At 52.5% G+C, this 23,718-nt stretch overlaps 3 protein-coding genes across 4 annotated transcripts in view; all 3 read right to left on the bottom strand.

The window, feature by feature from the left end:
- Window positions 1-5,627, bottom strand: part of C1QB (complement C1q B chain) — an 8,369-nt gene extending 2,742 nt beyond the window's left edge. The window contains exons 1-2 of one of the 2 annotated variants that reach the window (XM_023219711.2): window positions 5,497-5,600; window positions 3,881-4,053 (exon numbers count right to left, since the gene is read on the bottom strand). The gene's annotated coding sequence lies outside the window, so the exon portion shown is untranslated. Of the gene's footprint in view, window positions 1-3,880; window positions 4,054-5,496 lie in introns of both variants that reach the window. The other variant, XM_023219710.2, reaches the window with a different exon arrangement.
- A 5,023-nt stretch (window positions 5,628-10,650) lies between these two features.
- C1QC (complement C1q C chain) lies at window positions 10,651-15,107 on the bottom strand. The gene is made up of 3 exons (XM_023219712.1): window positions 15,005-15,107; window positions 14,526-14,719; window positions 10,651-11,525 (listed from the first exon to the last, which is right to left on the bottom strand). Exons 2-3 carry the CDS (start codon window positions 14,704-14,706, stop codon window positions 10,969-10,971), a joined length of 738 nt encoding a protein of 245 aa, XP_023075480.1. The 5' UTR covers window positions 14,707-14,719; window positions 15,005-15,107; the 3' UTR covers window positions 10,651-10,968.
- Window positions 15,108-19,108: 4,001 nt separating this feature from the next.
- On the bottom strand, window positions 19,109-22,207 carry C1QA (complement C1q A chain). The gene is made up of 3 exons (XM_023219713.3): window positions 22,017-22,207; window positions 20,950-21,119; window positions 19,109-19,882 (listed from the first exon to the last, which is right to left on the bottom strand). Exons 2-3 carry the CDS (start codon window positions 21,110-21,112, stop codon window positions 19,308-19,310), a joined length of 738 nt encoding a protein of 245 aa, XP_023075481.1. The 5' UTR covers window positions 21,113-21,119; window positions 22,017-22,207; the 3' UTR covers window positions 19,109-19,307.
- Between the last annotated feature and the right edge of the window lie 1,511 nt (window positions 22,208-23,718).

The raw sequence follows: 23,718 nt of genomic DNA on the forward strand, positions 1-23,718 counted from the left end.
TCCATCCATCCATCCATCCATCCATCCATCCATCCATCCATCCATCCATCCATCCTTCTGCCCCTGTATCCCTCCATCCCTCTGTCCATCTATCCATCCATTCATTCATCCATCCATCCTTCTATTCCTCCATCTGTCCCTCCATCCATCCATTCCTCCATCCACATGTTCACTGATTGTCCCCTATCTACCAGACCCTGTGAAGGTGCTGGGGATTCAGTGAAGAACAAGACACATACGGTCCCTGCCCTCATGGTCTTGTGCCCCTAGTGGGGACAGATATAAATAGGTAGATATAAACAGGTCAGCATACAAGTAAATAGAAATAGCGATAGACTGTGATTGGTGCTCTGAAAGAAAGGGAAGGATGCTGGGAGGCGGAGTAACTGGGCTGGAGGTGGGAGGTCATGGATTTTGTGAGGAAAGTCCTCCCACCAGGGAAGTCTTCTCCAAGGGGAAGCCACTCTTGGAAGTGATGATTAGGCTGAGACCTGAAGGTCCAGAAAAGTGGGGGCAAGAATGTTCCAGGAGGACAGAAAAGTATGGAGATGGCCCAGAGGTAGGACAGAGGTTGGGATGTTGAGGATCATCAGGAGGCCAGTATGGCAGAGGGGAGCGAGGGTTCAAGTGACAGGAAGCAAGACTGGAGAGGCAACTAGGCTACTGTGAGTTTGAGGGTTTTATTCCCCCAGAGCTCTTATTCAGTAGAGCTTCTGAATTCAGGGTATGATGCTGCTTATGGAGAGGCCGCCTTGCATGCTTAGAGCATCCCTGCATCTACTGTGATTCCTACACCAAAGAGGACACTGAGGCTCAGGGAGGCCAAGTCACTTGCTCAAAGTCATACAGGAAGGAATGAAGCCGATGTCCCTGCCAGCATACCAGGCTGTTTCTGCTGGTGGAATATTCTCAGAGCTGTGACTCCGGCAAGAGGGCAGCGATGGCCCCTTTTTAATCCCAAAGAACTAGGAAGAAGCTGGTGGGCTGTCTCAAACTGGTCAGCATGGCCAGTGTTCCATACTGTTAACTCTCAGGACAGAGCGGCCTTAAAGTTCATCTAGTTTAACCCTTAGCCTATATATTTTTAATTGAGGCAACATTCCTACAACATAAAATTAACCAATTTAAAGCAAGCATTTTAGTAGTGTTGAATACATTCACAGTCTTGTGTAATCCTCACTTCCATCTAGTTCCAAGACCTTTCATCACCCCAAAATAAAACTCTATGCCCGTTAAGCAGTTTCTTCTCAATCCTCCTTCCCCCAGCCCCTGACAACCATGAATCTGCTTTCTGTCCCTATGGATTTACCTATTCCTATTATTTCATATAAATGGAATTATACAGCATGTGACCTTTTGTGTCTGACTTATTTCATTTAGTGTAATGTTTTCAAGGTTCATCCATGTTGTAGCATGTATCAGTACTTCATTCCTTTTTATAGCTGAATAATACTCCATTGTATGGATATGTGTGATATTGCAAAGTATTTATTTGGTCTTCTACCTCTTTCCTGGCAGACAACTCCTAAAATCCATAAAATTTCCAAAGTGATTTCTTTTTGTATGCTAATGGTTGATTGATGGCTGCCAGCCCCTAGGTAGCTTCAGGATGGGGCTGGTCACCAGGAAGACCAAGGCAGGCTTAGAGGGTCTACCCTCAACCCACCCCCCAACCTTTGGGGAGGGGAGTGGGGCTGAAGGTTAAGTTGATTACCAATGGTCAATGGTTTAATTAATCATGCCTACATAATAAAGCCTCCATAAAAATCCCAAAGAACTAGGTTTAGAGAGCTTCCAAATAGCTGAACACGAGGAGGTTCCTTGGGGGCGGCGTGCTCAGGGACCTGGGCATGACAGTGGCACGCCCCTTCCCTCATACCTCACCCTGGGCATCTCCGCGTCTGTATCCTTTACAGTATTCTTTATAATAAACTGCTAACCGTGTTTCCCTGAGTTCTGCAGGGCACTCTAGCAAAGAAACCAAACCCAAGGAGAGGGTTGTGAGAACCCCAACTTGAAGCTGATTGGTCAGAAGTTCTGGGAGCCTGGACTTGCAACTGGTGTCTGAGGGGGAGCAGTCTTGTGGGACTGAGCCCTCAGCCTGTGGAGACTGATGCTCTTTCTAGACAGTATCAGAACTGAGTGGAAAGACAGCCAGCAGATTTGATTGCTTGCTGGTATGTGGGGAGAAACCCCCCACATTTGGTCACAGAAGTCTTCTGGGTTGACTGTTGTGGTGTGAGAGCAGAGGAAAATACAGTCTGTGTCTTTCCACTTACTGACTATACTACAATTTGGTTTTTGGATTTTTGGGTTTTTTTGAGATGGGATCTCACTGTGTTGCCCAGGCTGGTCTCGAACTCTGGAACTCAAGCAATCCTCCTGCCTCAGCCTCCTGAGTAGCTGGGATTACAGGCGTGCACCATCTCGCTTGACTATTTGTTTATCCACTCATCATTGGTGGACATTTGGAAAGTGTCCACCTTTTGGCTATTGTGAAGAGTGCTGCTATGAACATTTGTGAACAAGGATTTGAGTATCAGTTTGTAATTCTTTGGGGTTTATACCTAGAAGAGGAATGACCACTTATGGCAATTCCATGTTTACATTCCTGAGGACCCGGCAGCCTATTCTTAAGTTTCCTCAGTGACACCTCTGCCAAGGTCCCCGTGTGGTGCCTCATCGCACTCCCCTGCTGCGCACATGTTGTGTTCACTCAGTCCTAAGAATTAATCACAACTCTAGCTGCACATCACATTATTTCCTTGGAAGAGTCAAGCTGAACTTTCTCAGCAGAGTGTGAGGAAGTGACCTCTCTGCCAAGGGCTCTTCCATCCATGGTTTGCACCTTTTCAGTGATGGGCAGCTCATTACCTCTTGAGGCAGCCCATTCCACCTTTGCCCAGATCCAAATATTTTTCATCATTCAAGGCTTGGGGCAAAGCCTTCTTCCTCCAGGAAATCTTTCCTCAGAGGCTGAACTGTATCCTTTTGTAAAATGGGGGAGCAAAGTGGTCTCTGCCCACCTCCCAGAGCGGCCAAAGGGACCCAGGCGAGACCCCGGATGGGAAAGAGTCACAAAGCCCTGAGCCCCAAGCTCTCGTTGGGACTTGTGGCTGCTACTGCTGCTGCTGCTGTTCTCTGATCCTCACAACACCCTGGGGAAGTGGGTTGTGGTGAATTTCCCATCTTGCAGATGAGGAAACTGAGGATCAGAACTTAGAAAACAACCTACCCCAAATCACCCAGCAAATTATTTAACAGCAGGGTTGTGGCCAAACCCCTACCCTCTCTGCCTCATGCTGGTTGTACCAACCCCAGAGTCTGGCATGTGGAGGGCTCCCTGGGACCAGAAAAAGCCAGCTGATATTTGGCTCCTATGCTCGGCAAATCAGCCTCAGCCCCTCAGCCAGGTCCTGATCAATTTCTTGCTCAAAGCCCTGAGTTATGGCGGACTCTGTGCACCAAGGAAAGGAAGCTATAAGGATCAGCGTGGCCAGGGTCGGCTGGTGACAGCTTTAGGTTCTGTCAGGCTCTATGCTCTGAAGAGAAGGTGGCTCAGGGGCATGGTCCTGCTTATTCCCGAACAAGCATCAGCTCTCACTCTTGCTCTTCTAAAGGTTTTACAATTTTGACAACTTTAATAAGTTGGGTACTTATGGGCCAGGCTGTGAGCCAGCTGGTTTACATGCCATTACCTCATGTAATCTGATGCTCAGCCCCTGAGAACGCACTCTTGCTTTCTCATTTTACAGATGAGGAAACGGGATCAGAGAGGGCAAGCACCTTGATAAAAGTCACACAGCTCCCGTGTGTCTGGGAGTCAAACCCACATCCACTGGATCTTAAAACTCAATGTTATGTTAAGAGGTCACTGTACCTGGTGGTTAAAACATAAACGTTGAGGCCAGACAGCCTGATAAAAGGACTAACGCATGGGACACGCTAAGAGTAGTGGTAGGCACGTGGTCAGTGTTCGGTGAAGGTGGCTTTTTACCACCATGATGCTTGCGGCTCTTGTTAGGCAGCACACATTCACCTGGTGGTCGGAGCCTAGAGTGTCATAAGGAAAGCAACACTCAGCATTCACGTAAGGTCTCTACTGCTTCTTAGCTAAGGGACTTGGGAAATCACTCCTCCTCTCTGGCCACAGTTTACCCTCCTATAAAGTGGGGATAATGCTACTCTATCCCTCATAAGGTATGTGCGAGGACATGAGTTACAGCTTCCGACAGATCCTGGCATGTTGGAAATGCTTAATGAATATTAGCTATTTTATTATTATCACTGTCATCCAAGAATTCCTGAGTGGTTGAACAAAAGGGAAGATAGTTGGAGAAGTAAAAAAAGACAACCCCTTTGAGAGACTGGGCTTAGAGGGAGGGGCTCTGTCAGTTGGAGGCAGCCAGGGGTGGAGAGCTGCGACCAGCTGGTGGGGGGAAGGGTGGGGAGCAGGGTACTGACGGGACTTGGGCTTCTTGGGGAAGCCAGGGGCAGGGGAAGTGGGAAAGTGCTGGTTCTAGTCCATTTCAAAAGCCACTGAGTTTCAGGCTTGGGTTAGGGCTTACAACTCACCTGGTTTAACTGCCTCCTGCCTGTGCCAGCCCATGATCATTACTAGCCTGGTTTCTCCTGTCTTACCCCCAGGCTCTGACCTTTCCATCTTCTTTGGTCCCCGCAGTCTCTTTTCCCAGCGTGGAGTCAGGCCCACTTGACTTTAAAGCCCTATCTGCTACGGGCTGCATAACCTCAGGCAAGTGCCTTAACCTCTCTGAGTCTCTTGGCAACGTTGATTTCAACCTGACAGGGCTGAAAGGCCCTTAGAAGAAATAAGGTCCCCCCGCCCCATGCAGTGCCACATCCCACTCCCCTACTGCACAAACATTGCGCTCACTCAGTACTAGCTGAGAACTCATCGTAACTCTACATGCCTGTCCCCTTATTTATTTGGAAGAGTCAAGCTGAGTTTTCTTGGCAGAGTACGAGGAGATAAGCAAGGTGTTGGGGAAATGCTGGGCTGGGCAGGAGCGACTGGGTTCTAATCCCACTCCTGCCTCTGGTTTACTGATAAATTTTGAGCCAGGGCCTGCACTAAGCTTTTGCAAGCTTGATCTCCTGTAGGGCACAGCAGCCCTGAGAGGTTCTGTTCTCCACAGGGGGGCCGGGCTGAGAGAGGTTAATTGACTTGCCCAAGATGACCAACGCATAAGATGCACAGCCAGACTCAGCTCAAGTCTCTGTGATGCCAAAGCCCTTATGCGCCAGGCTCCCACTTTAGACGGCCTGCCCATCTGCTGGGCCCTGGGTAGCAGCAGACTCCCCAGCTCACCCCAGAGAGCTGGATCCCATAGGTCTGGGATTGGGCCCAGCGACCTGCACTGTTAAACAGCCCAGCTGGCTCCAAGGCAGGCGACGCAAAGCTCACACTTACGGAATCACCACTTTCTGCCATATTGGCCCTGCCAGCCTCCCCCAGGTGCCAAGCCCCATCCTCACCTGGGAAGCCGGTGTCCTGTGATGCCGCTGGGGTGAGCAGCAGTGGGACCAGGAGCCGGGAGCCTGCTGCCCTCCGTCCAAAGCGGAAGTTCCCTTCCCCAGAGGAGGGAAGGGCTTTCCCCTGATGGTCCCCTCCCATGGCCCAGAAGGCTGGTCCCTTTCCCATCCCCCCAATGTCCCCCCACCCTGCTGCCCTCAGGCAGTTTCAGGTCCCATTTCTGCAACCCACCGGATTTACTGTAAATGAGATGGGTGAGTGGCAAGTTTGGCTTTGCCGACTCAGCATCTGTGGGGAGAACACGCCGTCCTGGGGGAACGTCCGCAGCTGACCCTCCCAGGCTCTCTGACCTCGTGATCTTCTTCTTCACTGGGCAGGGGTGTTCCTCAGTGAGCATCATGTGGCTGGCCCGGTGCCTGAGCGCTGGCTTAGAATCAGAGACTTTGATTCCCATCTCCGCTCTGCCACTTGCCAGCTTACATGTTCTCAGTCAAGGGAGCCCCAAGGGAGCCCCAATGTTCTCTGCCATAGGATGGGATCATAATCATACCTACTCTACAGATACAGATCTCACAGGCCACTGGGAGGATAATGGAGGAAATGATGGGGGAGGAACTGTCCGGGGTAAACTGTAAAGGGCTGTGCACATGTTCATTGTTAACCTCACTTCATGTCCCAGGCTTCCCCTTTCTGGGCTCATCTCTTCTGCTTCCTTCCCATTCTGTGCCCCTGCTCTTTCCCTGTTCTCAGAAAATAATCTCATAATGAATTTTAAATGTGTTCATTATTTATTGATACCCCTCCCTCTGCTTCCAGCAGGGCTCGAAGCTGATGACAATAATAGGCCCAGGCAGGGGCCTGTTGCTTCTTCTCAATCCTGGAATCACGCCAAGTTAGGGTGGGAGAGGGGCTGAAGTCACTCGGCTCATCCTCCTCATTTTATATACGGGGAAACTGAGGCTCAGTTTCCCCTCAGGGAGAGCCATCATTTAAGGAATATTTAGTGTTCGCCTCCATGTGCTAGGCACTGAAGAGAGAGCTCTTAGCAAATCAGCCATGGTCCCTGTCCCCATGGGGCCTCCCTTCTACGGGGGGGAGACCGGTATTAAACATGGAATGACATGAGGCTTCATTGCTTCTGTGATAAATGTCACAGAAAGAGTGACTGCTGGGGCCGACGCCTCATGGAAGTGGCAGATACAGGCCTGAAAGCTGCATCCCTGGTACTAGGATATCAGTCTCTCCCTGTGGCGGCCTCTCAGACGCCATGATGACCAGCAAGCACCAGGAGCTGGAGGGCCCTCTTGACAACTGTGCTTGGAGATGGAAATTCACTGGGCTTGTGGGTGTGGCTTGGTGGAAATTAAGCGTTAACTGCGATGGGTGAACAGAAGGGAAAGATAAGTTTGACAAAACCAAAAGGTCTCTGAGCTCAGTCAACTATAGTCCCAAAAGGACCCAGGCTAGGGTGAAGAGAAGAAGCAGTTTCTCCACGAAGGGAGAAACAAGTTAGTACGTTGCCAGTTGAGGATTTCTGAGCATTCCCAAAGCCGAGTGGCCCTGGGCCTCTAATTCTCTCTCTCTTTTTGTTTTTTCTCCTTGAGATGGAGTCTCAGTCTATTGCTCAGAATGGAGTGCAGTGGTGTGATCTCGGCTCACCAGAGCCCCTGCCTCCCAAGTCAAGCAATTCTCCTGCCTCAGCCTCCCAAGTAGCTGGGACTACAGGTGCATGCCACCATACCCAGCTAATTTTTATATTTTTTTAAGTAGAGACAGGGTTTCACCATGTTGGTCAGGCTGGTCTCAAACTCCTGACCTTGAGTGATCTGCCTTGGCCTACCAAAGTGTTGAGATTATAGGCGTGAGCCACTGTGCCCGGCCTCTGGGCGTCTAATTCTTAGGTGGCTAATGGCAATGGGAAAAGATGGACGTGAATTTGGGGTAGAAGCTGTGAGGCTAAGAACAGGCAGTAGAAGTGGGTTAGGAGCATGGACTTGGGCAGTTTGAATCCCAGCTCTGTGTCTTGCTAACTATGTGGCCTCAGGAATGTTTGCTGGCCTCGGTTTCCCCGTGTAGAAATGGGAGACATGAACGCCTATCTCCTGGGGCTGTTTTGGGGGCCAGCGAGGTCACCCTGCCATGTCCAGGGCCAGCTGAATGCCCAGCCCTTGGTGGGCGCCCACTGCAAACATGGGAACGGTATTACTTATATGAAGAGAAGATGGAATTCTTGGAATCCAGGAGCAAAGAAGCCAGGCCTGGATTAAGAGGAGGCCTGGACTTGGGGATCAGGAGCTGAGGGGCCCACTGATGGGAGCCAGCTGGTCTCTGTAGCCACAAAATTTTGGACTTGCATCTCTGATTGAGAGTGGAAAATCCCTGATCTCTGCAAAGAGTAGAGTAGAAAAAGAAACCTACACCGCTCACCTTCCTGTGGTTGGAAAGGGGTTCCTTGCAGCTTGGGGTGTCTTGTCCTGGCTCCTGCCCCATGTCCACCCCTCCTTGCCTGCCCCACTGAAAACTCTCCCCCGCCTCCTCTCAGCAAAGCAGACAAGCTGGCATTTTCAAAGGCTTGCCTCCCCTGACGAAGAGCGAACAACAAGGAAACAATTATGGAAAATGAAAATGGCACAAAAATGATCATTTCCAAAGTACAGGTTTCTGATCTGACACTATGACCTACATAAACGGTGTATTGATTTTTTAAACAAAAGAGAAATGAGAAGAAAGATGTATCACTTATGGCTTCGCCCGGCAGACGGCTTAGAGGTTGGTGGTGGAGAACAGTGGATGCCATGGCCGTGGCCTTCACGCCATCCCCTCCAGGGGCACTGGACTCAGTGAACCGCCCGGGTTCCTCTGCCCCTGCCTGCTGCTCTCCCTCTGTGTATTTCTGTATGTGTATGCGTGTGTATATGTGTGCATGTATGTGTGTGTATGTGTATGTATGCGTGTGTGCATCTGTGTGTGTATCTGTGTGTACGTGTGCATGAGTGTCTATGTGTGTATGTGTGTCTCTGTGTGTGTCTGTGAATATGTGTGGATGTGTGGATGTCTATGTGTGTGTGTCAATGTGTGTGCATGTATATGCATGTGTGTACATATGTGCATGTATATATGTATACATGTATTGTGTTTCCGTGTGTATGCATATATCTATGTGTTTTGCAGATACTGTATGCATGTATATGTGTGTGTATGTGTATGTATGTGTGTGTGTATGTGTATACATGTGTGTATGTGTATATCTGTGTATGTAGGTATATTTTATATGTGTATCTGTGTGGATGTCTGTGCATGTGTCTGTGTATATATGTGTATAAATGTGTGTATGTGTATGCATATATGTGTGTATGTCTGTGCCTGTGCCTATATATGTGTATGTATGTGTGTACATATGTGTGTATGTATGCATATGTGTGTGTAATTTGTATGTGTTTGCACGTGTTTGTGTGTATGTGTTTGTATGTGTATATGTGTATATATGTATGTGTTTGTATGGTATTCGTGTATGTGTATGCATATGTGTATGTACATGTGTCTTTATATGCATGTGTATATATGCATATATGTGTGTGTGCATGTATGTGTGTGTCTTTCTCTCCCTTCTTCCCATCTTACACACTTTTCATGCTCCTGTCATGTGCCAGGTGTGTATGGAAGGGGCCCTCCCCCGTGATTTTTACAGTCTAGAGGGGAGGCAGACCTGTAAGTGACTAAGTGCACAAAAGCTAGTTGGTTGGCTGTGTGCATCAGATTCCCCTGTAAACCGCCAACTCATTTATAGCCTGGTCTTCCCCAGACCTTTATAAAACAGCCTGGAGTTGAGAAATCTGGTTTTGCTTGTTTTATTTTGTTTTAAGTAAGTCTTTAGGTTAATTTTATTCACCACCTGATTTGGGAACCTGGGCTCTAAGGAGTCATGAATTTGTGCCCAAATTTGTGGAGGGCACTGTGGGGACCCAAGGAGTAAATCGGAGAAGGCTTCATGGAGGAGGTGATGTTTGTGTTGACTCCTGACAGTTGAGTGAATATTATCCAGGTGGATGGATGATTTGCATGAGTGGGAGGGACTTCATGGGCAAAGGCAGGGAGTTGTGACACAGCCCCTTTCCCAAACAGAGGAGCCAAAGTGAACGGAGGTGGTTGTAGAACTCAGCTTGAGCCGCTGCTCTTCACAGCCCACGCCTCAGTTGGCTGGTGCTTCCATGACTCCGTGGGACTTTGTGGAACCAAGCTGTGATCATAGCCAGGACAGGCCAGGTTCTCCCAGGCTAGAGTAAGCCTCGAGTCTGACTGGGTGCTGAGAATTGGACCAGGAGGCTGCATAGGAAAGTTAGACTTTTGATCTTTTTGTACCTGAAACATCAAATTGTGGGCTTCCGTCATCCTCCAAGAAGGACCATGGTGGCTGGGTCCAACCACCAACCACCTTACAGTCCAAACTTGAAGGCTGGTGGGCAGCAGTGGCTTTAGATCTCCTGGGAGTCCCAGAGTCTGTGAGTTATTTGGGGCATGTCAGACATCTGGGCGGCCAATTCTCTCTCTCCCCCCCATGCCCATCTCAGAGCATGATTATGGATATTAAATGAGTTAATATGTGTAAAGTGCTTAGAGTAATGACTGGCATACACTAAGTGCTCAGTAAATGTTAGTTATTATGATTTTATTCATTCATTCATTTACTCTGCTTTTAGTTATTCACTTACCCACTTATGCATTCATTCATTCACACCAATTTCTTATTCATTCAGCACAAATTCATTGCACACCTTGTCTTTGTCTGTACTGGGCTTACCCAACCCCAATTCCCTCCCATGGTAAATGCTCCTGAAGTTCAGCACAGGCCCGGGAAGTCAAACTGATTCCCATGTACCTGTGAGCTTGGATACCTTTAATAATGGCAGTGCCTCTCCCACCAAAAAAAAAAAAGGTGAGAGTGGATGACCCCTTGGGGACCTCTGGCAGCGTGTAACCACACTTAGAACATCTCTCTCTCACCAGGCCAAATGGTGCTGAGTGCCCCACACTGGCAGCCAAGCTTTCCTGAGCTCCAGCCAGATGCCTGGAGCCCAGAGCCCATGGACTGCTATGGCTGATGCAAAGTCGAAGATCCAAAGTTCAAGGAATCAGCAATGAGGAATCTGAGCCAGGCATATGTATTGATTTCATGATTTATTTATATATCTCCCCACCCCTTCCAATACTTAAAAAAAAAAAAATGGCAGTACCAGAAGGTATCGGTTACGTGTCACAGGAACCACACAAGCAGTGACTCCTAAAGAAGTTCAGAGGAAGGAGAGAACCCACGTGGTGGGGTGGGGTGGGTTGGGGGTGGGTGGGCCAGGGTGGGCTCCCTGGAGGAGGAGTCCATCTGGCGGGGAGAACGGTCTAGGCAAGGATGCAGACTGGCCAGTAAGTGGGTCCATGCAGGAAGCTGAAGGAGGTGGATGGCTCGAGTCCATCTGCCCGCCCTAGTCGGGGAAGAGCAGGAAGCCGGAGAAGACGCTGTCGGAGCCCTGGATGCCCACCATGTCATAGTAGTCATTGACACCCAGCCACACCTCCTCGCCCACCTGCAACCTCAGCAGCACACCGCCCGAGTTGACCTGATTGGCTTGGGACGTGTGGCCACAGAAAGTGACCACCTTGACACCGCCGCGGTACAGCAGCACGCACAGGTTGGCTGTATGCGACGCGTGGTAGACAAAGTAGTAGAGGCCGGGGACTTTGCAGGTGAACTTGCCAGTGCTCGTGTCATAATCTCCCTGCGGGTTGGTGAGGACCGCATTGAATCTGATCAGGCTGTTGGGTGCAGGGGGCTGGTGGGTCTGCCGAGCAACCGTGAACACTGACTGGTACTTCTGCTTGTATCTGCCCTCCTCGCCTGGCTCTCCAGGGATGCCCATGGGGCCGGGCACCCCTGGCATCCCAGGGGGTCCCATGGGGCCATTTTTCCCAGGATGGCCAGGTGTGCCGGGTTCTCCCTTCTGCCCTTTGGGTCCTCGGGTCCCGGGAATGGCTGGGATTCCTGGAGATGGAGAAGGCAGAGAGAAAGGGTAGGGTGGGGGACAGGGAAGGGGGACCCTGAGGGTGTCTTCCAGGGAACACAGCGCTGGCGTTTGGCCTCTAGAATCTCATTCCTACAGATGGGCTGTCTCCCTAGGAGCAGGGTGCAGGGAGTCAGGCTTTGGCTGGAGGGAGAGAGAGAGTCTGGTTCAAGTCCTGCTTCTCCACCGACCGCCCTCTAACCTTGTCTAAGGCACTTCCCTGTCTCTTGGCCTCAGTTTCCACATTTGTGATGGAGCAAGTAGGGAGCTCAGAGCTGGGCGGGATCTCAGACGCCATGAATGTCAGCCCACGGACAGATGGCATGTGGCCACAGGTATCTTGTTTGGCCTGCACAATGTTTTTTAAAATTTTTAATTGGAGCCCAACATGAACAAATTCAGAACTCATTTGAAATTGAAATTCTCAGAGCTCCTTGACAAAAAATCAGAAGGTTGGTCAGAGGCAGCTTAAGTTTCAGGCTCTGTCCACTTGCATCAGCCCCTTCAAGACCTTTTGCCTAATTTTGTATTTCTAAATTTTCTCAACTTTTTTATTTTGAAATAATTATAGAGACAAAGAAAGTTGAAAAAAAAACCCAAAAGAACAGGGACTCTTCACCCAGTTTTCCCCAATGACACAACTTGCATAACTAAAGTATAATGTCAAAACCAGGAAGTTGACGGAGCTTATGTAGACTTCACCAGTTTTATATACACTTTGTGTGTGTGTGTGTGTGTGGTTCCAATATAATTTTGTCATGTGTGAATTTTTGTGACCACTCTCCCCTCTGCAATCAAGCGTATCTGTCAGTTTGTATTATTTTTCACAAAGAGGACCCTCAACATTTTATAAGCTTCAGAGTCCCACAAAACCTATATCCACTCCTGAGATGGACTCCCCAGGTCAGCACATGGGAACCACTGGATGGAGCCAAACTGAAGCCGCCCCACTACAGGGCCTGCTCTCTCCAGCTCACCCCAGCCCCACTCAGCCCACGTCAGCCCCCATGACAGCTGGCCTGGTTCAACTTCCCTCATGTTACCGATGAGGAAGCCGAGTCAGAGACTTGCCCAAGGCCATGCAGCCAGTTTGAGGTGCAATCAGGTCTCTAACTGAAGTCTAGAGAATCCCAGGGTCTCACTCTGTTCCAGCCCCGATGATCTGAGCCTCTGTGAGATTCTTCTCCCCTCATCTAAATCATACCCATCTTTAAAGGTCTGACTCCAGTTTCCTCTTCCAGGAAGCCCTCCTTGACCATCCCCATCAGCCCTGATGTTTCCTTCCCTCCTCTGACTTCCATCGGGCTGGGTGTCTGTGCAGACCCATTTATGACAGATCCTCCGTGACTTATGAACTTGTTAGGCCTCAGCATTAGGAGTGTGGGGTCAGGACCCAGCCGACCTGGCCTTCCCACCTGTGACCCTGGGAGGGTGACCTCCCTCCCTGAGCCTGTGTTTGCTCAGTTGAGATACGGGCCTGATAGAAGAAGGAGTCCCTGAAAGGGTGGAGTGGGAGAAGGCACAGTGCCAGGCACACCGTAGGAGGCGTGCTCTGGAGTGTCTGGTCCTCGTGATGGCTCCAGGGATGCTGAGCAGAGCAGCGTCTCATCCTTCGTGATGTCTTCAAACCACCAATTGAGAGGGGGCCAGGAAACAGCAATAGAGAGGGGGCTTGAGAGGCAGCCGAGGGCAGTGGTGGAGAATGTGGACTTGGGAGCTGGACAGGATCCCACTGTGTGACTTTGGACAAGTTGCTCAATCTCTCTGAACCCCAGCTTTGACATTTGCAAAATGAGGGTTAATCACTTCTTCAAGGGATTGTGGCCTCGGTTTTATCATTCCTAAAACTGAGACCACACCTGGGACTTGGGGGCTCAATCACTGGTGGCCATCAGCTACCCTGGGCAGGGAGATGGCCAGAGGCAGCTGTGCAGTACAAGCTCCTGGAAAATGGCAGACCTGGAGACCTCACTGAGCTCACCTTAAGCTCACCCTGAATTGGAGAATTCCTTCTGGAAAGCTGGTGTCATTCCATCTATCCAGGAGGAAGATGATGGTGGGACCACTCCTAAGGACATTCCTCTCAGCTGGCCTCCCTCCCTTCCACCGCGTCTGTCACCCCATCACCTCTGCTCGGTGTCACCCCAGGCCGGCTCCAGGCAGGCCCAGCATCCCAGACAAGCCCAGCTCACTCACAGACAAGGCACTCACACTCCCCAGGACTCCAGCCCCAGCCCCAGTCACCCATTCATAGCCTCAGCCCCCTTCTCTTATGCCAAGGATTGACTGTGGACCTCCAGCAGAAGTTTCTCTAGCTGCAATTCTGACCTCTCGCTCCCCACCCCTCCAACTATCCAGAATCCTAAGGAGGGAGGTGAGCACAGATCTCTGATAATACCAATGACACAATAGCCTACACCTGTATAGGCTTCCCAGGTGCTCGGGGCTGTTTTATATTTAAGTTAACTTAATCCTCACAGCAACCCTGTGAAGCAGGTGCTACCATCTCCTCGTTTTACAGATGAGGAAACTGAGGCACTGCGAGGTTAAGTAACTTGTGTGGGTTCACATAGACGGAATCAGTGGGGCTGGGATTTGAACGCTGGCATTGGATATACTCACTGTGTGGGCCCCAGCTTCCCCAGGTGCCATGTTGCAGGGCAAGCAGACTTTCCCTGCACCGTGTCCTGTGAGCCTCCTGGCCACCTTTGGGGCAGGCACTCATTCCCTCCCTATAATTGGGTGAGGAGGAGGAGGAGCATGGAGGTGCGCCAGGCCCAAAGTCACCTCTGGGGAGGCCTGAAGCCTGGGCTCTGAGGATGGAGGAGCCAGACCCACCGTGAGAGTCCGACTCTGCCCTGGGGCAGAAGTGGCAGCAAGGGAATGCACTTCCTGCTGTCCCCCGCCTCCTGGTCAGCCCCAGACAGACACTCTGATCCCTGCCCCAGACCCAAACCCCTAAACCAGGCCAGCAGACTCACCTGGCTCCCCCTTGGGCCCCGGCAGTCCATCGTGCCCATCCTTCCCTGGTGCCCCGGGCAGGCCGGGCATCCCTGGGATCCCGTAGCAGCCTGTGTTGGCTTGGCCCCTGAGGGGCAGCAGCAGCAGGAGCAGCAGCAGCTTCAGCCCAAGGTGGGGCAGGGAGCTGGGCACCACGTCCATCCCGGAGAAGAAACTGGGAGGGAGAGAGCTGAGCTGTCCCCGCCAGCCCCTCACCTGCCCCCAACCCTCTCATTCCCCAGGACCCGTTCCTCCTCAACCCTCAGGAGCTCGCTTTCCTGCCTCCCCCAGGAGCCTCACCATGGATGGATAGTGAGGCCTTTTCTTCAGCCCAGGCCCCGAGGCCCAGGCTTCCTTCCCCTCACACACCAAGTTGCCCCTGGCACCACATTTCAGGAAGGTGGCAGAAGGTAGGGGAAATGGCCATCTGCCCACACCTGGGCAGGGGTCCGGGCCTCACCTGTGGGTGGGCGGTTTCTGGCCTGGTCACAGAGATGTCCTCAGATCTGCTTCCCCTCTCCCAGACAAGAGGACACGGTGTCAGAGTGGTCAGAGCAAGGATTGCCCAAAGCAGGGCTGGGCCCCCTCCCCTTCTCGTGCCCTCCCCCAATCCCACATCCCCTTTCCCAGAATTTTCCCTGACTTGACACTTTTTTTTGGTTGCTGAGCCAGACTGACCACAGCAATACCCCTGCCCACATCCCCCACCGGCAGTCAGTGTCCGAAATGAGGAACTGTCCCCTGCCCCAGCATCTGGCTGAGGGCATGTGTGTGTGTGTGTGTGTGTGTGTGTGTGTAAACACAAGCCCCCAGGGCACAGACGTCCCCTAGCGTCAGGTTCATCCCATCTAATAACCAATGTTAGCATTTGCTGTGCCTGAGACTCAGTTTTCCCAGAATCCCTAGGAGGAAGTTATTATCCCCCTTTACAGATGAGGAAACTGAGGCTCAGGAGGACGAACGCCATTGCCCAAAGTCACACACTCAGTGGTCTCTTGGGGCCCAAAGCCTTGCTCTGACCCCTCTGCTCAGCTGCCCCCAGAAACAAGCCTCACATGTACTTGTCAAGTTGCGAGCCTTGTTCTAGAAACTTCCATGTGCCCCATCCCAGTGGCCACACTTGGAGGTGGACCCCCAGGATGAACGCTTTGGCGGCAGGCAGCTGTTATGGTGCACGGGCTGCCCCAGCGACAGAGTCAGGACCCTGGCTTCTCCTTCCAACCCTGTCACTCCATGGACCAGATGGCTTCAGCAAATCACAGGTCCCTCTGGCCGCCCTTCTGTCTACTGGGGGGGCCTCGGCTTTCAGTATTGGTGCCTCTTCCTTTGCTGGGGGCTCCTGGTCTTCCCTGATGGTTCCATCTTCCCTGCTAGCACCACCCTCCTTGCCTGCATCCTGGGCATGCCCTGCCTCTGGTCTTGGAGCCCACCATGGCTGGTGAGGGGCTCCCCATCAGGACCAGGCCAGCAGAGCTGAGAGGCCCTCTCCCCTCTCCCTCTTCTCCTCACATGAGATTCTAGGGATGAAGGGGCTGTCAGGCAGTAGCAGGGCTTCAGCCTCGACCCGATACCTGTCACCTGTGTCCATTGGTTCCACTTCTGTAACATGGGGGCTTCTGACAGCTCCAGGCCAGTGGCTGGGATTCGGTGCACAACATACGTGCGATGCCTTGTCCTGTGACAGGCATGGGCAGGTGTTCAGAGCTCTGCCCCTGCCTCGCTGAGGAACCCTCAGGGTCTCAGTCTCCCCTTCTGTGTCTCCACCCTGTGCCTTGGGGCTGCAGAGTGTGGGGTGAGTTAAGGGGCATGAACGCACTTGGCCCTAGGAGTCCCTGGCGGGTGGAAGCCTGGGATGAGAAGAAATGATGGACACATGCATTAAGGGGCTGGGGGCCACCCAGCCTGACGGCACTGGGCTCCTCTCTTCCCTCTTCATCTCCACTGCGCCTGGGTCTGGCTTGTCCAGCAGGTGGCAGCCTCGGCCCACACTCAGCCCTCCCGTGCCCCGCCCACTCGGCCCTGCTCTGGGCTGGCTGAGTTCATTCCCCTCCTGGAGGGGCCAGAGATTTTGCATTGGTGTAGTGGGTGGATGGTGGGGTATGGGTAGGATTTAGGGTAAGGGGGTGGCCGGGCACTCCCTGCACATCCCATTTATCTAGTTTGGCTTCTACTGCCGCTGATGGGACCTCCACCCCTGGCATTTTCTTTGCATGCCCTAACCCTGTGGGGTCAGGCAGCCGTGGTTCAGCCCCAGGACCCTTCCCCTTTCTGGCTGTGTGTCCTTGGGTGGATGTCCGCTTTCTCTGAGCCTCAGTGTCCACATCGATTTTGCTGGGATTAAATACATCAATGGCCGTGGAATGCCCAGCACATAGGTGCCCGAAGACCTGTCTCTTTTCCTGGCGCTGGTTAAACAGTGTGTGTTCTGAGTGGGTGAGGCGCGGGGAGAGCAGGGCTGAGCTGACTCCGGAAGGGAGCTGAGGGGCTACCCTGAGGCTGTGGATGGAGGGTTTGCCCTCTCCCTGGGCCCCCCTCACTTCTTCCCGACCCCCAAAGGCTGTTGGCAGAGCAGGGACAGTCCCAGGAGAGGGCCTTGTATTTTAGAGGTGGGTACTCAGGTTGTGCACTCGAGGACCGCGAGGCCATTTGTGTGTCAAGTGGTGGATGGGAGGGGCAGCCCCTGTATTTCTGAGGCTGGCCCTGTGAGAGTTTGTGTGTGTGTAGGGAGGTCCGTGTGGGTAAGAACACAGGCGTTCTGAGGCTCATGCACGCTGGAGTGAGGAGGATGCGTGTCCCTGGGTGTCAGTAGTGTGTCTGGGACACCTGCGGAAGACAGAGAGACCATGGATGTTACTTGTATGTCTGAGGAAGGGGCTGTGTGGTGTGATGGCTCGTGCCTCCCTGAGTGTGTCTGTGGGTGTGAAGGCGTAACTCGTGTGTGTGTGTGTGTTCGTGTATGTGTGTGTGCAGCACAAAGATAAACCCAGCTTCCTTTGAGAAACTGCATAGGGCATTGGACATTTTCAGATCTGAACTCCTGGCCTCCTTATTTCTCCCACGTTCGAGGGACAGGATGGGATTTGCTGCTTTGTAGTAGCTTCCAGAGAGACAAGTAGGGGCCTGGAATGCATTGTGAGCATTCAAGACTCTCCCAGCCCCCAGCCCGGGCGGAATGTCCAGCAGGCAGCAGAGGCAGCAGCCCGGGTCTTCATACCTGCCAGGTGGAAGCTCAGGGCTGGACTTAGGAAACCTGGCTACAGGAAGCACTGCTGAGTGCCCTTGGGCCAATTGCTTCGCCTCTCTGATTCCTGCCCCTGCCTTCCCAATACAGGGTTGGAAAAGCACCTGTGTGATGTGTCAAGTGCTTCACAGAAGCCGGGGAGGCTGGTGAGGGTAGTGGTTAAACACAGGCTTGGGCATCAGTAAGACTTGGGTTCAAATCTCAGCTCCTTCCCATCCCCCAACTTTTTTTTTTTTTTTTGAGAGATGGAGTCTTGCTCTGTCACCCAGGCTGGAGTGCAGTGGCGCGATCTCAGCTCACTGTAACTTCTGCCTCCCTGATTCAAGCAATTGTCCTGCCTCAGCTTCCCAAGTAGCTGTGCCACTACAGGTGTGTGCCACCACGCCCAGCTAATTTTTGTATTTTTAGTAGAGACGGGGTTTCACCATATGTTGGCCAGCCTGGTCTCGAACTCCTGACCTCAAGTGATCTGCTCGCCTTGGCCTCCCAAAGTGTTGGGATTACAGGTGTGAGCCACCGTGACTGGCCCCCAGATCCTCCTCTTAGATGCTGATTTGCTGATTGATGCCTACTCCTTGCAGCCCCAGTTTCATCATCTGTAAGGTAGGGCCATCATACCATACCCAGAGCTTGGTCATAAAGATTAAATAGAATATAATAATAGCAAAACTTCCATAGTCCTTATTATAAACTGAGCACTGCTCTACAATTTTCATATATTAAGTTATTTAATCCTCCCAATGACCCTTTGAGGTAGGCGCTATCATCAGTCCCACTTTCCTCAGATAAGGAAACTGAGATTTCAGAGCTCGGTTAACATGCACATGATTAGACATCTAATAAGTGGTGGCATCAGGATTCAAACCTGGGTAGATGAGGCTGCTAGGACCTGCTAAACACATCATGTGAAATACTAAGAATGGGCTGGGCGTGGTGGCACATACCTCTAATCCCAGCACTTTGGGAGACCGAGGCTGGCAGATCACTTGAGGTCAGGAGTTCGAGACCAGCCTGGCCAACATGGTGAAACTCCTTCTCTACTAAAAATACAGAAAATTCGCCGGGCATGGTGGCAGGTGCCTGTAATCCCAGTTACTTGGGAGGCTGGGGCAGGAGAGTCGCTTGAACCAGGGAAGCGGAGGTTGCAGTGACCGAAGATCACGCCATTGCACTCCAGCCTGGGTGACAAGAGCGAAACTCCATCTCAAAAAAAAAAAAATAATAATAATAATACTAAGGACAGACCTGCCTCTTAAGCACTGGATCGTTATCATTCTTAGGCCTCCCTCTCAATGCCCGAGTAGCAACTGAAGCGCAAGTTCGGCAGACACAGACACAGATGTTTATTCCAGGAAGAGTTCTAAGAAATGAGCTTCTTAGAGCATGTGTCATGGGGGCAGCCAGTCCTGGGGCTCTCGGAGGCAGCCCCCTCCCTTCAGCAGCTGAAACAACGGAGCCCCCATTTTACAGAGCAGAGCATGGAAGCCAGAGAGGTGGGTGGGGGAGGGGATCCTTCCCTGGCTCAGGTGGACGGGAAGATGAGGAAGCCGCTGAAGACGCTGTCAGCCTCAAGACCATGGTAAATGTTACCCTTTCTGGGGTCTTTTTCGACCCAGACCTGGTCACCCCGCTGCAGCTGAAGCACCATGCCCCCTGACACCACCTGGAAGAGCCCCTTGTTGGTGGTGTCACAGAAGCCCAGGGAGCGTCTGACCTGGCCCCTTGAGGAGGAGACAATGGACAGGCAGATTTCCCGCTCGGACACCACCTGGAAGGTGAAGTAGTAGTAGCCGGGTACAGCACAGACGAATCGGCCCGAGTGGTTCTGGTACGGCTGTTCCTGGTTGGTGATGACCATGTCGAAGATGACCACGTTGCCCCCCATCGGTGGGTTCCGCCGAATGGCCGAGAAGGCCGGCCGCGGCTGGTCCTTGATGTTTCCTGGGTTGCCCTTGATACCTTTAATTCCTGGGATGCCACGGTCCCCGAGGGGGCCACTGGGCCCTGGGTAGCCCACCTTGCCGGGGTTTCCAGAGGGCCCGGGTTCCCCCTGGTCCCCTTTAAGGCCTTGGATGCCTGTCCTGATGCCAGGGGCCCCTGTGGGGAGAAATACCAGATTGGGAGTCAGAATCCAATGCTTACCAGTCCTCAGGGAGAGAGCTGGACCCCCCTGAGTCTATGGGATAAAGGGCAAGGAAGCACCTGGGCCTTCAGGACATTGATTCTGACTAGCTGTGTGACTTTGGGCAAGTGTCTCAACCTCTCTGTGCCTCCACTCCATCTGTAAAGTGGAGAGAAGTGTGAACAGGCACTTGGGAAAGTGTCAGGTTCTGGGAAATGCATGGCGCTCTGGCTGCTCTGCTGTGCTCCTGCCCAAGGCTGAGGACTCCATACACCTCTGGGGGGCACTGACCTTGACTTCTTCAGGTTCGGGGACTACATGTAGGATGCCCGGATGCAAATTATTGCAAATGTCTATGTGATCCTTCTGGTCTGCTTTGGACTAGGAGGCCTAGGGGGATTCCACGAGATTCCCTTTCCGCTTTGGTCAGGACCTCCTCCCTTTTCCGTCACCCCCGGCCTTTCTTCTAGAATGTGAGAGTTTCTGAAGCCTAAAGGGGCTGGGGAGGGGGAAGCAGGGACAGCGTTGGGGGTGCTGGAAGGAAGTGAAGGGTCAGTTGCAGTTATTTGATCCCTCTCTCTGTGCCGGGCAGCATTATTTCTCCATTTTACAGATGAGGCCACATAGGCTCAAAGAGGGCCGATAACTTGCTTGAGGTCACACAGCAAGGCAGTGGCTCCTGAGTCTAAACTCTGGGTCCTTGTTTTTCTGTTAAGAGAACCGTGAGCAAGCACTCAGCATGGCTGCCAGAACTTCCACATTCACTGCTCAAAGGGACAAAGGGAGTCATTCTCCAGAGGGGGAAGGTGAAGCTGAAGAAAGAGGACCCAGGCAGTAAAGGGGGAGTGGAGAGGCCTGAGGACATGGCCCAGGGAGAAGGCTAGGCCTCCCTTAGCCCCTGGGGCCAAGTGCAAACCAGAGAGGATTCATGGGGCATTGGGGGCAGACGGACTCCTGATTCCCAGTGCCACCCCAAGCCTTCGCCCTGGAGGCCAGGCCAGGCCAATGTCCAAGGGGCTAGGTCCTGAGGGAGAGTGCTTACCAGGCTCCCCTTGCTCCCCCTTGAGGCCTGGCCGCCCTGGTCTGCCGGGTCTTCCCGCCGCCCCGTTCTTCCCGTCTGGTGCTCGGCACACGTTCTCGGTCACCATAGAGGCCAGCGATATGGCCAGCACACAGACCACCAGCCATCCCTGGGGGCCTTCCATGTTGCCCCTGTGGAGACACGGGAGGGGCTGGACAGGCTGGACATCACACTCACACCCTTGAGTCCCATGCACACAATGATATACGCACAGCCCTCCCCAGTGTACATGTACCCTCGGGGGCTCTCAATATCCACTCTCAATCCAGCGCCAGGGACCCCACACATATACACAGAACCACAAACTCACACACATCCACACATGTAACCAAGCACACCCACATCATCACGCACTCACACAAACACAGTCTCTCATACATGTACCTACAAAACACAGTAGGCAAAGTCTGAAATCCACTAAACCCTCCTAGACACACAACTGATACCCAAATAGACTCTGTCCCTCACTCACACAGACACGCACATTCATACACTCCCCCAGGTGATCGATTTCATTGAACAAATGTGTATTGAGCGCCTGCTCCTTGTTTAATTAACACTGGCTCACCCAGATGGTGGAGCTGTGCATACGCACAGGAATTCACAAATGCTCAACACGACACCTGCTCACTCTTCTGCATGCTCCGCGCCTTTCAGTATCCACCTGAGCACGGGAGACTGGCTGCCCCCACAGTCCCCTCTGCTGGGTCCCACTGCCAGCTCTAGCACCCCAGGCTTTTCCTGGTTTCTTATGTGTTGGGGCGCCAGGACCCAGGAACCCTGGTCTTACCCTTCAGTTGCTGGGTCTAACTCATCGCCTTTCACCCTCCCTCAAGCCCCGGCTCAAGGAGTTAAGTTCCCTCCACTCACCCATTCTGGGTTCCTGATCAGCACTGCACTCCCATCCCTGTCCTAGAATCAGCCACAGTTATTTCCCTCCCTCCCTGCCTCAGTTGCCCAGCCTACTGGGCCAGCTCCCCTGGGTCCCGGAACTCCGCAGCCCCCTTCCTCTGGGACTCTGGCCTCACCTGCCTCCCGTTGTCAACTCCAACTGGATGCTCCTGCCCTCTGCCCAGGGACCCTGTGGGCTGCCCAGCAGGAGTGGCGCCAGGCTGTGGCCAAGTTTCACATCCCTTCCCACTTCCCCTTCTCCAGACCTGCCCCCCTGAACTTCCCCAGGGGCCAGAAGCTCACCAGGGACATTTTGAGCAGACTTCAGCAAGACATTGGATGCCTTGCCCCAGCAACAGCTGGTGTGGGGGTGGGGGCAGTGAGGCCAGTGCCAGTGAGGACATGGGGTGGAGGCCGTGCAGGATGACGCTCTGAGAACCAGAGAAGCACAGAACACCAGAGCGGAAGGAATCTTTAAAAAAATCTGTCCCTTGTAGGACTTTTCATGCTTATGAAAGTGACACGCAATTCATTGCCAAAAGCTTGGAAAATACAAAGAAGAAAGAACAGTACATTGGTGAGAAGAAAGCACAGCAATCTGTTTCTAGACTTGCTGCTTCCCAGTTGCATGTCTTTGGGAAATTACTTGACGTCCTGGGCCCTCAGTGTTATCTGTACATTGGGAACGAGGTTCTATGTCATCTGATTATTGTAACATTTTAATGACCTACACATACAAAACACTTGGCACATGGTGAACACTTAATCACTAGCTTTTGCCAACATTTAAAAAAACAACAAGTCTGGATACTTTGGCTTGCGCCTGTAATCCCAGCATTTTGGGAGGCCAAGGCAAGCGGATCACTTGAGGTCAGTAGATCGAGACCAGCTGGCCAACATGGTGAAACTCCATCTCTACTAAAAATTAAAAAAATAGCCAGGTGTGGTAGCATGTACCTGTGTAATCCCAGCTATTAGGGAGGCTGAGCTGGGAGGATTGCTTGAGCCCAGGAGGTTGAGGCTGCAGTGAGCTTTGATCTTACCACTGCATTCCTGCCTGAGAGACAGAGCAAGACCCCATCTCAAAAAAAAAAAAAAAAAAAAAGAGATGGCAATGGCAGGCCATCTGGAATGGCTGCTGTCATCACACTGGCTGCAGTAGGGAGGCACGGCCAGGGTTGCATGCTCCATATAGACAGTGGGAGCTGGGGACAGTGGGAACCCCACCCTCCTGGGCACTGCTGCAGCTGCCAAACCACTGCTGAAGACCCAGGCCTTCTGCTCCACGGAGCAGGCGGGGGCCTCTGCAACCCCCCATGCAGCTACAGCTGCCTAAACTGTGGCTGTGGACCCAGGCATCCCTGAACTCCTGGGGGCCCAGGAAGGCCCCCCATCAACCCTTGCAGGCTCAGAAGTACCTGCTCCCACTGCCTGGCTTCTCCCTGCTCTTGGTGCCCACTCTGATCTTGGAGCAAAGTTGGTGCTGAGCCTGGGTGCTGTTGCAGCCTGGCTGGGTGTGTGCATGCTCCGGGAAGTGCTAACACACTAGACCCCTGCTGCCTTGGCCCCCTCCGGACTTTGGGCACTGACTAGCATGGAAGGAAAGCCAACGGGAAACTGAGGGCAGCTCAGTGCTGACCTGCAGGTGCCCCTTGGCATGAACAGCCTGGGCACCATGAACAGTAGCAGGAGACAGACAGGCTCCTGGTGGAAAGGGATGGGTCCCTGGTGAGGCCAGGGAGGGCCTGAAGGCTGGGGCCAGGCGGCCAGTCCCACAGTCCAGAGTGGGAACTTGTGGTATCTTTTCTGGGCTTGCCTGTGGCCACCCATGGACCAATC

The sequence above is a fragment of the Piliocolobus tephrosceles genome, chromosome 1 (assembly GCF_002776525.5).
Source record: "Piliocolobus tephrosceles isolate RC106 chromosome 1, ASM277652v3, whole genome shotgun sequence".
NCBI lineage: Eukaryota > Metazoa > Chordata > Mammalia > Primates > Cercopithecidae > Piliocolobus > Piliocolobus tephrosceles.

Coding starts and splice junctions, on each gene's coding strand:
- C1QC (XM_023219712.1), bottom strand. CDS start 14,706: ATGGACGTGGTGCCCAGCTCCCTGCCCCACCTTGGGCTGAAGCTGCTG. Junction 11,526..14,525: donor GGGGCCCAAGGGGGAGCCAG/GTGAGTCTGCTG, acceptor CTCCATCTCCAG/GAATCCCAGCCATTCCCGGG.
- C1QA (XM_023219713.3), bottom strand. CDS start 21,112: ATGGAAGGCCCCCAGGGATGGCTGGTGGTCTGTGTGCTGGCCATATCG. Junction 19,883..20,949: donor GGGGGAGCAAGGGGAGCCTG/GTAAGCACTCTC, acceptor TTCTCCCCACAG/GGGCCCCTGGCATCAGGACA.